The sequence below is a fragment of the Salvelinus sp. IW2-2015 genome, linkage group LG30, assembly GCF_002910315.2.
Source record: "Salvelinus sp. IW2-2015 linkage group LG30, ASM291031v2, whole genome shotgun sequence".
Lineage (NCBI taxonomy): Eukaryota > Metazoa > Chordata > Actinopteri > Salmoniformes > Salmonidae > Salvelinus > Salvelinus sp. IW2-2015.
The window spans coordinates 23063222-23077994 of NC_036869.1; the positions used below are offsets into that span (position 1 = coordinate 23063222).

The following is a 14773-nucleotide window of genomic DNA, read 5'->3' on the forward strand; positions in this document are numbered from 1 at the left end:
TTTGTCATTACAGGGTATTGTGTGTAGATTGATGAGGGGGGAAAAATATTCAATACATTTTAGAATAAGGCTGTAACGTAACAAAATGTGGAAAAAGGGAAGGGGTCTGAATACTTTACAAATGCACTGTCAATGTATGGTTGAGGGGAGGTTACTGTAGCTACTGTAAAACAAACTTCCAAACTTCCTCCACCAGAGGCACCATCATATTTCTCTCCAAATGATAGCCTAAAACTTTTCTAATTCCTTATGAGTAAATATTATGGTCTTCTAGTAGAAGAGTGTATAAAAGTGTAGTAGTTTTATTTGTGTTGAAATATGCGATACAACCGCTCCACACTCCAAAGTAATACGGTTGATATAGTAGTCTGTCAAAGTAATCAGACCAGACAGATATTTTCATATTTGTTACTTTGACTATATTTCACCGCTTCAATTAAGTAAAACGTTTTAAACTTCTTGCATTACCACAACAATACTTTCAAAGAGCTGAAGCAAGTCACACACTTTTTCTTCATGGAAAATTACTATTTAATTTGAACCATGTTGTCAGATACGATATGTCTGAGAATACCGTTCATTTACTGTGATTGAGATAGGCTACCCCTAAAAATAAAATGTGCATTCGCCTATTTAGGCCTACATCATATGGATGAATACCACGTGAATTAGTTGTATAGCTGATTGGAATTACTAGAAAATAATATTATTCAGCTATTTTGGGGATGATGGTGAGCGGTGCGCTTCGGGGCATTCTGTAGCTGTGTTCTTGGTTGTGATGTGTAATAAGATTGGACTGTTATATGAGGGGGTTGGTTGAGAGAGTCAGGAGAGGGGGTGTCTGCACTGTGATTTCCCAATGAAACGTAAACGTTAGAGCGCCACGGTGATTCCGTCGCAGCAGCAAGGGAACTACAGCAGTGCTCTTCATGCGGGAAATTATGCCTGGTTTCTTGGGCAGAGAGGGACGCTCAAATCACCAGGGAAACATGAATATTACATATTTAACCTTTTGATTTAGGCCAGTAGACATACATGACTGTGTTTACCACAATGTTCTAGCAAAAAATTATCCTTGCTGTGCTCGACTCCGTCTGTCCCGTCGTCAGTATGGAGAAGACGATCTGCAGTCCGCATCCTGGGACAAATAAAACGAACTCTGGTTCACTGCTGTCGGACAAGGGGAATTCGGCGAGAAAGATCGGACGAGCTGGTTCTCACAGCCCCGGCTCGGCTTCACTTGGGAGCGGGGCCGGTGGAGGAGTGAGTCGGGGAGGTTTATTGGGAAACAGTATGCATTTTCAGCAAGCGTGTAAGCGTCAGTTAGAAGGAGTGTTGAGCAAATACACAAACTTAATTCAAGGATGGCAGAACAGGTAAGCAGCACTTTAAATCATGAGGTTCTTACCCACTGGTTAAAAACTGGCTGAATCAACGTTGTTTCTACGTCATTTCAACCCCATAAATCTATGTGACATTGAATCGACGTGGAAAACTGATTGGATTTGCAAAAAGTAATCAATGTAAGGGCATTTCGTCATGGTTTCCATCAAACTTTTAACCTAAATCCAATGACAATGTGAGATTTTTTTGTTGGTTACACGTTGAATTCACATTGGTTGACAACTCACTCAAATGTAAATCAAAACTAGACGTTGAACTGACGTCTGTGCCCAGTGGGTAGTGTCATAAAGTGTAATGTTCCTTGGTGCATACATGCTGTTAGTTTTTCCTCCACCTTGTACTGCAAAGGTCAGTCGTGTGTGGAGTGATAACGTGTCACTGTTTCAAAGGCTACAAGGTTGCAGCCATAGACTATAAAATTGAAACATTGTAATTTTGCCAGCTACAGAGCCTGTGCATATTGGATAACAATAAAGTTGCTCATGCATGATTTAGCATTTGTAGGCCTTCCCTGCATAGTCAACATCTCTAACGCATAGATACTGGGGCAGGCCTTCTCTACAACCAGTGGCGATTTTTAGCTGGTAAATCTTGGTGGGGCAAACCCCCCCCATATTTTTTTTTAGGTGCATGCCAGCAAAGACACTACACAACCCCTAACAATGCATTCAATGCACTATAACAGTGACAAACAGTGCCCAGAAACTGTTAGGGCCTACATAAAGCTGTCCCAACACCTTACCACTGCTAGACCTGGCTATCTTACAGTATTCTCCCTGTACACCAAGTCAGAACCGTATGATAAATAAAGGGGGAATTTAAGCAGACAATGAAAGCTCTTACAATATTTTATGTTTACATTTCTCTAAAATAGGCTAAATGTTTACCACCAAGTCAGAACGGTTGGCGAAATTATGAGGTTGAGGCACATGGGCTACTAACAGCTCACTACATAACATACACTTAGTATTACTTTCTTAGCTACAGTGTACATATCTCCCTAGCATATTACATAATTTATGCCGCTGCATACCAGATATTTTTGGACTCACCTTGCTGTGCTGTGCTCACTTGAACAGGAAGGTGGTGCAACGGTCCTTCATGGGAAAATTTTGTAATCAAACTTTTATCAAAGTCTGGCATTCTCTGGAATTATGGTTCTTTCAAGACAACTGGGAACTAGAAAAAAAAACAAGGTTGAATCATGATGACGTCAGTGAAAGAGACACGGGTTCCCAACTTGCAATTTCGATTTGGATGACCGCTCAAAATGCATTTTCCCAGTTGGAGCTAGTTTTTTAACGAGTTCCCAGTTTTCTTGAACTCTCTGAAGTCAGTTTTCCCAGTTCCGAGTTTCCAGTTGTTTTGAGCGCGGCAGAAGTCATGCTGGATTGACAGCATGGCCAATGTTGAATGTTTATCCTTTTTAAGTATGGAAAAGAGACCCTTAAACCCAGACTTGGACCACACACCCACTCCACTGAATAGCAGGCTAGTGATTGCTTTGCAATGTTTGCAGTTAGCCACTGATTCCTTCCAAACCACTCATTGTTGAATTTGCGATTTCCAACTTGTTGTGTAATGTTCATAGTCGTTTTATCTATAATTTCTCTTCATTTGAAAAGGATTTGCCCGTAGATTGTCGACTTGATTCATGATGACTGCTAGCTAAGATTTTGAAAGTATGATGTTGACTTGATCAGTCCAATCAAAGCTACAGTAGATATAACATGATTTGACATCATTTTATCTGTGGCCAATGACCTTGAGCCATCTTGGATGGGCACTTCCAATGTAACTCTATGGCAGCACCCATGGTGCTTGAATTTTCCAGCTCTACCCTTAGATTTTTCAGTGACGTAGTGTCCCCATGAGTGACAGAACACTGAGCCAATCACGGCGCAACTAGAGAACATTACCAACCCCCACTCTCTGTATATTCTGCTGCCTGCCCCACCACCACAAAGCACTGAGCTAGGCTGAAACACCTGCATTTTGGAGCTGCCTTACTCAAGAAAGAAAAAAGAGACCGTGTTTGTATGCGGCTTTATTAACTCAATGTTTTTTTTACATTTTATTTGACATTGTTTTTAAAGTGATATGTGACACACATTAATTCCAAAATAACATGCAAAACAGGCACACAAAAAATGTGTGTATGTACACTACCGGTCAAAAGTTTTAGAACACCTACTCATTCAAGGGTTTCATTATTTGTATTATTTTCTACATTGTAGAATAATAGTGAAGACATCAAAACTATGAAATAATACATGGAATCATGTAGTAACCAAAAAAGTGTTAAACAAATCAAAATATATTTTATATTTGAGGTTCTTCAAATAGCCACCCTTTGCCTTGACAGCTCTGCACACTCTTTGGCATTCTCTCAACCAGCTTCATGAGGTAGTCACCTGGAATGCATTTCAATTAACAATGTGCCATGTTAAAAGTACATTTTTAGAATTTCTTTCCTTAATGTGTTTGAGACAATCAGTTGTGTTGTGTCAAGGTAGCCCTATTTGGTAAAAGACCAAGTCCATATTATGGCAAGAACAGCTCAAATAAGCAAAGAGAAACAACAGTCCATCATTACTTTCAGACATGAAGGTCAGTCAATACGGAAAATGTCAAGAACATTCTTTAAGTGCAGTTGTGAAAACCATAAAGCGCTATGATGAAACTGGCTCTCATGAGGACCGCCACAGGAAAGGAAGACCCAGAGTTACCTCTGCTGCAGAGGACAAGTTCATTGGTTACCAGCCTCAGAAATTGCAGCCCAAATAAATGCTTCACAGAGTTCAAGTAACAGACACATCTCAACATCAACTGTTCAGAGGAGACTGCGTGAATCAGGCCTTCGTGGTCAAATTGCTGCAAAGAAACCACTACTAAAGAACACAAATAATAAGAAGAGACTTACTTGGGCCAAGAAACACGACCAATGGACATTAGACCGGTGGAAATCTGTCCTTTGGTCCGATGAGTCCAAATTTGAGATTTTTGATTCCTTTGTGAGACGCAGAGTAGGTGAACGGATGATCTCAAATATAAAAAAATTCTCAAATATATAAAATATATTTTGCTTTGTTTAACACTTTTTTTTATGGTTACTACAAGCAATACAACTGGCCATCTTTAGACTAGTTGAGTATCTGGAGCATCAGCATTTGTGGGTTCGATTTACAGGCTCAAATGTCCAGAAACAAAGAACTTTCTTCTGAAACTCGTCAGTCTATTCTTGTTCTGAGAAATGAAAGCTATTCCATGCGAGAAATTGCCAAGAAACTGAAGATCTCGTACAACGCTGTGTACTACTCCCGTCACAGAACAGCACAAACTGGCTCTAACCAGAATAGAAAGAAGTGGGAGGCCCCGGTGCACAACTGAGCAAGAGGACAAGTACATTAGAGTTTCTAGTTTGAGAAACAGACGCCTCACAAATCCTCAGCTGGCAGCTTCATTAAATAGTACCTGCAAAACACCAGTCTCAACATCAAGAGTGAAGAGGTGACTCCAGGATGCTGGCCTTTTATGCAGAGTTTCCAAGAAAAAGCCATGTCTCAAAAAAAGCCAATAAAAAGAAAAGATTAAGATGAGCAAAAGAACACACACTGGACAGAGGAACTCTGCCTAGAAGGCCAGCATCCCAGAGTGGCCTCTTCACTGTTGACGTTGAGACTGGTGTTTTGCGGGTACTGTTTAATGAAGCTGCCAGTTGAGAACTTGAGGCGTCTGTTTCTGGACGAAGAAGTCGTCATGACAGAGAAAAGGTTTATGGTCATAGTGCCTAATTGGCCACTTGAATACACTTCTAGACAAAAAGAGAACCAAAAGGGATTCTGTTTCATACATCAAATTCACAATAAAAAATGGCCAGTATGATGACAAACTAGTGTTTTTTTTCTGTGGGACTTTACACTCCCAACAGTTGTAAACAGGGAATCCTGGTATTATTCCTGGTGAAATATCACTGTGCAGTGTGGCCCACTGTATCTATAGGGCTGCAGAGATGAGCTGAGGGACAGCAGTGTGCTAGAACACACACATGCTGTACTGTATGGTCGGCGAAAGAGGTCGGAGAGAGTGGGAAGCTGGTAGAGGAGAACAGAGCAGCAGGTGATTTGATATAGTGGCTGTTTTCAAATGGCATCTTATTCCCTAGTCATAAGTAGTGCACTACATAGGGAAAAGGGTGTAATTTGGGGACACAGCCCCAAACACCCAGCTAGGATGGCTGCTCTTCCAGGCCTTCTGTCCCCAGCCCACCTCCAAATGCACCAGCCTGGCTGAGCTGCCCCTACATAGTGACACGTGTTTACCAGACACCCAGTCCTGGGCTCATACACTAGAATAGTGTAGTGTATGAGGACTGCAAGGTACTTGGGCTGGCACATGTGGTGTGTTTTTAGAATGAGGTGAGTGGTTATTGATTCATAGTGGTTATTGATTCAAAACCAAAGCTGTTTGAAGGGTATGTGACCCTTTCTCACCACAACCTGAGCGAGATGCATATACGCACACACATTCTCTACCGCTTTCGAAAGGTTCGCTTGTACTACACACCAAGCAGTGTAAAACGCCACGAGGAGTTGGGTTTCAAGATGATTCTTCCACAAGAACAAAATACTACAAAATTATAGGTGTATTTGAGGCAAATGGGTAATTTGGAGTTCATGGTAACTGTCCCATATTCAATTTAAAAAGAGTGCTGGGTGTCTTGGCTTTCAAGTTTAAATTTAGTTTTGGTTCATTGATCTGGGTTGTTGCCATGTCTGAGGGCCCACGTCAATGTGTACATAGAAATAAGACGGGTGAGCTACAGTGAGCAGCAGCTGAAGATATGAAATCCCATACCAGAACTCAAATGATCTGTATAATTTTGTTTTCTTCAGTCAAGGGAAAAATAATGCTAGCCTATTGAACCTACCTGAGTCATAGCAGTGGTGTGCCTACCTGGCTGCTACTTGTCAATAATGAGAGCAACCACGTTGAAAGCTTTTCCTGCTGTGCTATTGTGTTGCGGCGTGTGCCCCTTCAATTCTTCTCTGCTAGTATAGCCCTCTTATTCTTGACATTATTTGATGTGTCGTAATGGACCAAGTAAAGCGTACTGTAACGGTACATGTAACACTGGCTATAGGCTTCAAAAGCCAGCAATGTATTTTTCCCTTCACCACAGATCTCATGGCCTTGAAAATTGCAGTTTTAAAGATGGTCGGACCTAGTTTGTGTGACGTTTTGGACAAAAAATTGGGGAAGCCGAAAATAGAACGTCCAAAGTATGCCGTTACAAGAAAATCTCCTTTTGACATGTTTTCCACCAGCAAGCCTACCATGCCGCAGTTAAAAAATGGCATAGAATACACAAGAGGCAGTCTGTCATTGGGAGACTGTGTCGCTGTAATACTAGGTCTGTCAATCACGTCCTTGTTTCTATTTGTGAAAGAGCATAAACATTGAAGGCTATGTACTTGGCTGTGTGCTTGTGAGCATCACTAAGAGTGGGTCTGTGCCAAGTTTGCGCTGTGTGTGGGTGATCATGTTAATGTTGATTGCTATTTTTGTTTTTTTTTAGGCGTAGGTGTATTGTACTGAATACTTAGTTTTCATGTGTTTGTCTCACACGTATGCACATATTGGAGTGAAACTAGCAGCCCGCGGGAACTCCGTCAGGGTTTCAACTTACTGTTGTGAGTTAGAATAGTAGAATACGTGAGGTGCAATTTTGAAATTTGGTTATGCAGTAGCAGTTTCTCTCTTATGTCAGTCAATTAGCCCATGTCAGCTAACATTTTTTAGATTGCTAAGTTAGTTTAGCGGCCAGCTAAACTTTTTATCATGGTCGATTTACCGACCGGTGGGCCCTCATTGATTTTGTTAGTCAAACTGCAAACATTTCTCTCCACCCTATGGCAAAATTTGTATATTTGCAGGACATTTGCTGTAAAACAGCAAATTTTCCTCTCCACTCCATTGCAAAGTGTGTAGAATTGCAGCACACTTGCTTTAAAACAGCAACATTTTCTCTACACGCCATGGCAAAAAGTGTTGAATTGCACGAAATGTACAATTATTATATATACTACCGTTCAAACGTTTGGGGTCACTTAGAAATGTTCTTATTTTTGAAAGAAAAGCTAAAAAAAATTGTCCATTTAAAATAACATAAAATTTATCAGAAATGCAGTGTAGACATCGTTAATGTTGTAAATGACTATTCATTCTTTAAATCAGCACAACAGTTTTCAGCTGTGCTAACATAATTGCAAACGGGTTTTCTAATGATCAATTAGACGTTTAAAATGATCAACTTGGATTAGCTAACACAACGTGCCATCGGAGCACAGGAGTGATGGTTGCTGATAATGGGCCTCTGTACGCCTATGTAGATATTCCATAAAAAATCAGCCATTTCCAGCTACAATACTCATTTACAACATTAATGATCTCTACACTGTATTTCTGATCAATTTGTGTGTGTGTGTGTGTGTATATATATAACATTTTGTATCTCTGGTGGGGGGGGGGGGTATATGGATGTGGGTACGCAGACCTGCGTTCAACTGCGGTCCCTCATAAGTTCCAATTTTTTTTTGTGGCCCCCACCCCCAACAAAGTTGCCCATCCCTTAACTAGGTCCTCCAATTGTGCAACACCACCGTCACCCTGAGAGAGAGGCTGCATGTGCGTTAGGATTATTGGGTTACTCCTCCATTACGGCTCCCCAGTCTCTTAGGCCCCAATGATCAGACGAAAGCATTCTGAGAAACTGGACTGTTACACACACAGAGAGAGACACTGAATTACCTCCCACATCACATGGGCCTCATTACTTGCAACTTCAATTGAAAAGATGGATGATCGTGGCATGCGGGGTGCCATCCAATAAAGTTGCAGTTATCAAATGCATACTGTGGGCTGGAAGCTAAGCTTTTGAGTCTGTTGTAGAACTTGGACTTAAGTGTCCGCTTTAATGTGTGGTAAGCCAACCTTTTTCAGCGTTACTGTTTTACCACAACTCAAAAAGTTTTGTTCTTTGAACTAGAACTGGTCCTCAGTGTAGCGAAACTCGAGGCTGGTTTCCCAATGGGACGGCACAGACCTGAGGAAAAATAATTTCAAAACAACCCGGATGAACAATTTTTTTGTTGTTGCATATGACGCTGCACTTTCACATTTAACTCAGTGCTTCACATTTTTTAATTTGAAATATGAGGGGGAAATGGTCACTATAATATTACTATACTTTGTAAAAACCAATGTCCTGGTCACATTCAGGTCTTCATGATGTATCACGTGTGTTGCAGAGAGGAGGATATCTTTTACTCTAAAATTGGTGTCTTCTCACAGGACACACTTCATAATAAGATTTCTGTTCTTCTGGGCACTTGAACACCATTCAGTAGCTATGCTATGGCTGGGCTGGTTATGATCTGAGCGTAATATGGAGGATTTGGGTTATATAAGGAGGTTCTATTTAAGTCTCCCGTGTGTGTGTGCGATGAATCATATGTCTACAATGTACCAATTGGAACGGTGCACTGTGCAGGATGCAGAGTTCCATTGATCAAAGCTGGGTCTGGGTGCTGTTTTTTTTCTCAGCTGGAGTCCAACTGATGGACCCGACTGACTGACGACTTTAACCATACAGTATTGGATTTGTTTTCCTTGGGGTTTCCACTGTGTTGTGTATGTTTTACACCAAGTTGTTACAGTAGGCCTATTGTGAATCCTAATCATTTGAATTGTGTCCGGGAGTGTTTATGGTGCTGGGTTTGCTGTGGTGGTTGTTTTATGCACTGTTAATTAGGACAATTGCATGACTGAGGTCACCTGAATTTCACTCAACCATTTACCTGTCCGGACAATTTTTTTTTATGCGCGAGGTACGGGACATTTACAAGTGAACTTAAGCTGTTATTATTTTGAGACCTGTTGCGACATTTATTATTTATGTTGTCATTTATTTTCGTAATACAACCAATGCATAAGAAGTTATTTCTTTCAATGTTTAAGCAAAGCATATTTTACAACACTGACTTTTACATAAGTCCTTTTGCATTGGTGTAGACTTGACTGACCAGTGAGACCAACTCACAAACAAAAGGAGAAATCAAACTTTTCTCTGGTAGGCACGACATACTTGGCACCCCTAACCAACCATAACCTCAATTCAAGTCAAAACCATTACAATTTGATGAACTGTTCAGCAGTCTTACGGCTTGGGGGTAGAAGCTGTTCAGGAGCCTTTTGGTCCCAAACTTGGCGCTCCCGTAATGCTTGCCGTGTGGCGGCAGAGTGAAAAGTCTCACTTGGGTGGCTGGAGTCTTTTGACAATGTTTAGGGCCTTCCTCTGACACCACCTGGTATAGAGGTCCTGGATGGCAGGGAGCTCGGCCCCAGTGATGTACTGGGCCATACGAACTACCATCTGTAGTGCTTTGCGGTCGGAGGCCGAGCAGTTGTCATACCAAACAGTGATGCAGCCAGTCAAGATGCTCTCAATGGTGCAGCTGTAGAACTTTTTGAGGATCTGAGGGCCCATGTAAAATCTTTTCAGCCTCCTGAGGGTGAAGAGGTGTTGTCGTGCCCTCTTCACGACTGTCTTGGTGTGTTTGGACCATGATAGGTCCTTGGTGATGTGGACACCAAGGAACTTTAAGCTCTTGACCCGCTCCACTACAGACATGTTGAGTCGTGGGTGAACAAGGAGTACAGGAGGGGACTTATGCCGTGTTGAAAACAACTGGGAACTTTGGACAAAAAACTAGCTCCGACTGGGAGAAAATCTATTTGAACGGTCATCCACCTCAGAATTCCAACTCGGTACTCTTTGTAGAGCTCGGACTTTCCAACCTTAGGATCACTGAAGTCATGATTTGACTTCCGAGTTGTTTTGAACGCGGCATAAGCACGCACACCTGAGGGGTCCCCGTGTTGAGGGTCAGAGTGGCGGATGTGTTGCCCACCCTCACCAGTTTTATTTTATTGAACCTGATCAGTTGACTGAGAACACATTCTCATTTACAGCAACGACCTGGGGAATAGTTACAGGTGAGAGAAGGGGGGGGGGGGGTGAATGAGTCAATTGGAAGCTGCGGATGATTAGGTGACCATGACGGTATGAGGATCAAATTGCCAGGACTCCGGGATAAGTGCCATGGGATCTTTAGTGACCACAGAGTCAGGACACTGTTTAATGTCCCATCTGAAAGACGGCACCCTACACATTGCTCTGGGGAATTGGTCTATTTTATTTTTTAGACCAGAGCAAGGAGTTCCTTCTACTGGCCCTCCAACACCATTTCCAGCAGCAACTGGTCTCCCATCCAGGGACTGAACAGGACCAACCCTGCTTAGCTTCAGAGACAAGCCAGCTGTGGAATGCAGGGTGGTATACTGCTGGTGGCCTGTCAGGAAGTCCAGCATTCAGTTGCAGAGGGAGACGTTTAATCCCTGTGTCCTTAGTTTAGTGCTGAGCTATAGTCCATGAACAGCTTTCTTACATATGTGTTCCTTTTGTCCAGTTGGAAAGGGCAGTGTGGAGTGCAGTAGAGATTGCATCATCTGTGGATCTATTGGGGCGGTATGTGAATTGGAGTGGGTCTGGGATGATGATGTTGATGTGAGCCATGGCCAGTCTTTCAAAGTATTTGTGAGTGCTACATGGGCAATAGTAATTTAGACCGGTTACTTTGGCGTTCTTGGGCACAGGGACTATGATGGTCTGCTTGAAACGTGTGTATTACAGACTGGGTCGGGGAGAGGTTAAAAATGTCAGTGAAGACACTTGCCAGCTGGTCAGTGCATGCTCTGAGTACGTGTCCTGGTAATCCATCTGGCTCTGCTGCCTTGTGAATGTTAACCTGTTTTAAAGGTCTTACTCACATTGGCTACGGCGAGCGTGATCACACAGTCGTCCAGCTGGTGCTCTCATGCATGGTTCAGTGTTGCTTTCCTCGACACGAGTATAGGAGGTATTTAGCTCATCTGGTAGGCTCACGTCACTGGACAGCTCGCAGCTGGGTTTCCTTTTGTAATCCGTAATAGTTTGCAAGCCCTGCCACATCTGACGAGCGTCAGAGCCGGTGTAGTAGAGAGAACACTCGGTCCAATTAGTGTGCTTTGTCTAGATTTTTTGTTTATTTAACATGACTTGAGCTTGCAATTTGTGCTTTACACAGTGTCTCCTATGGTATTATGTTTAGAGATATTAAGATGGTGGTAAAATGGCAATATTTATCTATTTTATCCAAATGTATGAAGAATGAGGGCACACAACTCAATATTAGGAAGGTGTTGTTAATGTTTTGTACACTCAGTGTTTGTTTCTTGTAGCATTGTGTGGCGATTTCCATCTATCCACGTTGCAGAGATCAGCACAGCGGGTTTGGTTTTATAGAAAATATTGACACAAGCTTTAAAAAAAGGGACAATACTGCTTTTTTGACTGATTCGCCTCATGATTTGTTTGACAGGACTTTGTTTTCATCCTCCCTAGGGCCATAACTTTTTCCAGGATTTTTTTTTTAACCATTTGACCTGATTAGAAAGAATCTGGGCCCACCATAGCCCATATAAAACCGTTTTTATTTTCATTTTTTCCCCCGGTGGACGTATTACTATGTCCTACCATACCACTAGGGTTCAGAGTTTTACCTGGTGAAGTTAGCCTATCCGATCAGGAAAAACTCTGGGCCCCAGCAAAACTATTTCCCCTCTCTGGGACCTGTGGTGCCACCTCAGAAATCATCACGCAATGTTACAAATTGAAAAAACATATTTTATTTGTATGTATATTTTATTTGTACTATCAAAAAAACATTTCAGCTGTATAAAAAAACATTGCTCTGCTATTATCATTTATACTGTAGTAGTGTTCAGCTCAACGAGACAATTCCATGCTCAAAGGGGGGGCAATTGTTGGGCCAGTGCCGTGTGCGACCTCCCGAGGTAACGCTCTAGTTTTACACAACGGTATTGTCTCTTAAGAATCGATACCTCTCTCAAATATCCCTTTGCCATCGTCAATGTGAAAACGGTCTATGATGATCCTTTCGGTTCTGGTTGTGGCAGTGTGGAGGATTGTGTCGTTTTTTGTCTGTGGTTTGTATTGACCTGTAAGTAAGTGCTCACTCGGCTTGTTCCAAAGCCGGGTCAATAGAGCCGCTTCTCTAATAGCGCGTGGAAAGAGACGATTGATCGGCAGCAAGATCATTTCCGGTTAACAACACTTCCGTACTATGAAAGCCAACCAAACAGGGTGACACGCTAGCTATGTCATGAATGCTTTGTCGGGACAAGTCAGTCCAATAGGCTATGTCCCATAGCCAGGACGTGTGTGTGTGTGTGTGTGTCATATTGCAGGCTCTCAGGCTCTGACTGTATTTCAGTTAGGCCTAAGCTAGAAGACATTTATTAATCACAAAGGTTACAAACCTGTCTGATTCTGTAAAATGTTCACCCCGCGAGCTGTGGGCTCCAGCTGCTCCACTCATGGTACCTATGCACTCTTAAGGACTACTTGGATAGTTTGAGATTTAGTTGGTGGGTAGGTGTTGATGTCACTTCTTAATACGCTCAGTAAAGTGGCTGACGCTTCTATAACGACGAGCTCCTGTAAATCTGGCAAGATTTCTTTGCATGAAAGGTGAGAGGAATTTTAGTGGTGGATTTCACCCATCCTGTACGTGTGCTCTCTCTCTCTCTCGATCATCACTGTATTACTTAGCAGTTGCAATTACTGCTAAAGCGATAGAATAAGCCTTAAACAATGATGAGGACATATTTTATATGATCATTTATTTGTGTTTCTCTCCCCTCCCTCCCTTTTCTCTCACCCCCCTCCCTTTTCTCTCACCCTCTCCCTTTTCTCTCACCCTCTCCTGCAGGTACTTTGTGTTGGATCCAGAGCTGGGACAGCTGCAGTACTTTGTACATGAACATGGCAAGAGTCAGAAGCCCAGGGGCTCTCTGCCTCTGATTGGTGCGTCGGTTGTCCAGAGTGATGAGGCACCACACATGTTCATCGTCAACTCATTCAATGGCGAGCTTTACAAGCTCAGAGGTACGCTAACCCTTATTAGTCAGAGATTGGGTATTCAGGGAGATTGCATGGGGACAGTGGGAAAATGGCAATGCCTTGTGGGTGTTTTGCAGTTGCGCAATATAGTGATGCCACTTCAAGCAGCTTAAATTGTGCACCTGGGAAAAAACATTCCCAACAACCCAGTCTTTGTTTTTGGAAAAGTGTGTAATGGAAATGAACCTGTGATGTTGTAACTTAGCTTCATGAATATTTCATGAGTCACATTACTAACTTTCAATTTGCCAACTCCATTTCCCACACTTGACAGGAGTTCCCTTGAGCTAGCATGAGTGGGCTACACGGGTGTTCTATATAAGCTGCCTTGTCGCATTGCTGAAAGTTTGAACAGGGTAACTGTACTGGTCGATACATCCTGTCAAAAGGGACACTCCCCTCTATGAGCTATGGTTGAGGTCCATTGGGTTTAAACTGGTCACTATGCTACAGGCTCGCTCTGTCAGAGGTAGGGATGGGATGATACCAGTACCGCAATGTTTTTTTCCATGGCAAAAATTAAAAGACGAAGCAGACCAAACTCTTTGGTCCTTTAAAAAAACCTGCTGTATGTCAAATATTGTGTGCTATAGCTTGGGGGGGGGGGGGGGGTGTGACTGGATGACAACATAATGATGTTTTATAGGCCTGTTTACCTGAAGAAATTGAATCCGATTTGTGTTTCGTTTCCTTGCCACGATACTAACAAGTATCGCAGTTCGTCCCGGCCCTAGTCCGAAGCCTGTATCCACTGATGAAGCAAGAGACTCCCTGTCGCTTTAGTTTGTGGAATGCCCCTGTACATTCCCCAAGGGAGGTATCAGAATAACTTGCCCTGTATCTGTGGATGACTTAGTGATCCATCTATTGAGCTCCGAGCAAGCGATATAGTCCCACAGAGAATAAGTAATTGTAGCAAATCAATGTAGGAGCAGGGATCCACTGTCTACAATGTAGGGATGGAACGAGATACAGCTTAAATAAAAGGTAAAATTACAATCCTTATCAAAGAAGCTAGTTTGGTGTATTTTTGGGGGGAAGGTCTAAACACTATACTTAGTGGCGTACAAGTCATTCCTCTGATTGGGATGGTGACATTTGAATTAAGCCAAATGGCGGGGAACAATACCCGCCGCCCTGTAGTGTAGCGAGCGACCTTTCATGAGTCTTTGACTAAGAATTAGTAGGTGCACCTTAAATCTCACACGGGTTGTCATGGCAACCCAGGCTTCAACTGGGAAGGGGAGAAGTTCAAGGTTCAACCAGGAACACGTTTCCTGTTTG

The 14773-nt window shown here is 42.5% G+C and overlaps 1 protein-coding gene across 2 annotated transcripts in view; it reads left to right on the top strand.

The window, feature by feature from the left end:
• The first annotated feature begins 847 nt into the window (after window positions 1-847).
• Window positions 848-14773, top strand: part of LOC111955376 (oxysterol-binding protein-related protein 10) — an 88653-nt gene continuing 74727 nt past the window's right edge. For both annotated transcript variants that reach the window (XM_023975602.2, XM_023975603.2), the window contains exons 1-2: window positions 848-1376; window positions 13299-13474. In XM_023975602.2, coding sequence (XP_023831370.1) covers window positions 1111-1376; window positions 13299-13474 — 442 coding nt within the window. In that variant the 5' untranslated portion in view covers window positions 848-1110. The remainder of the gene's footprint in view (window positions 1377-13298; window positions 13475-14773) is intronic.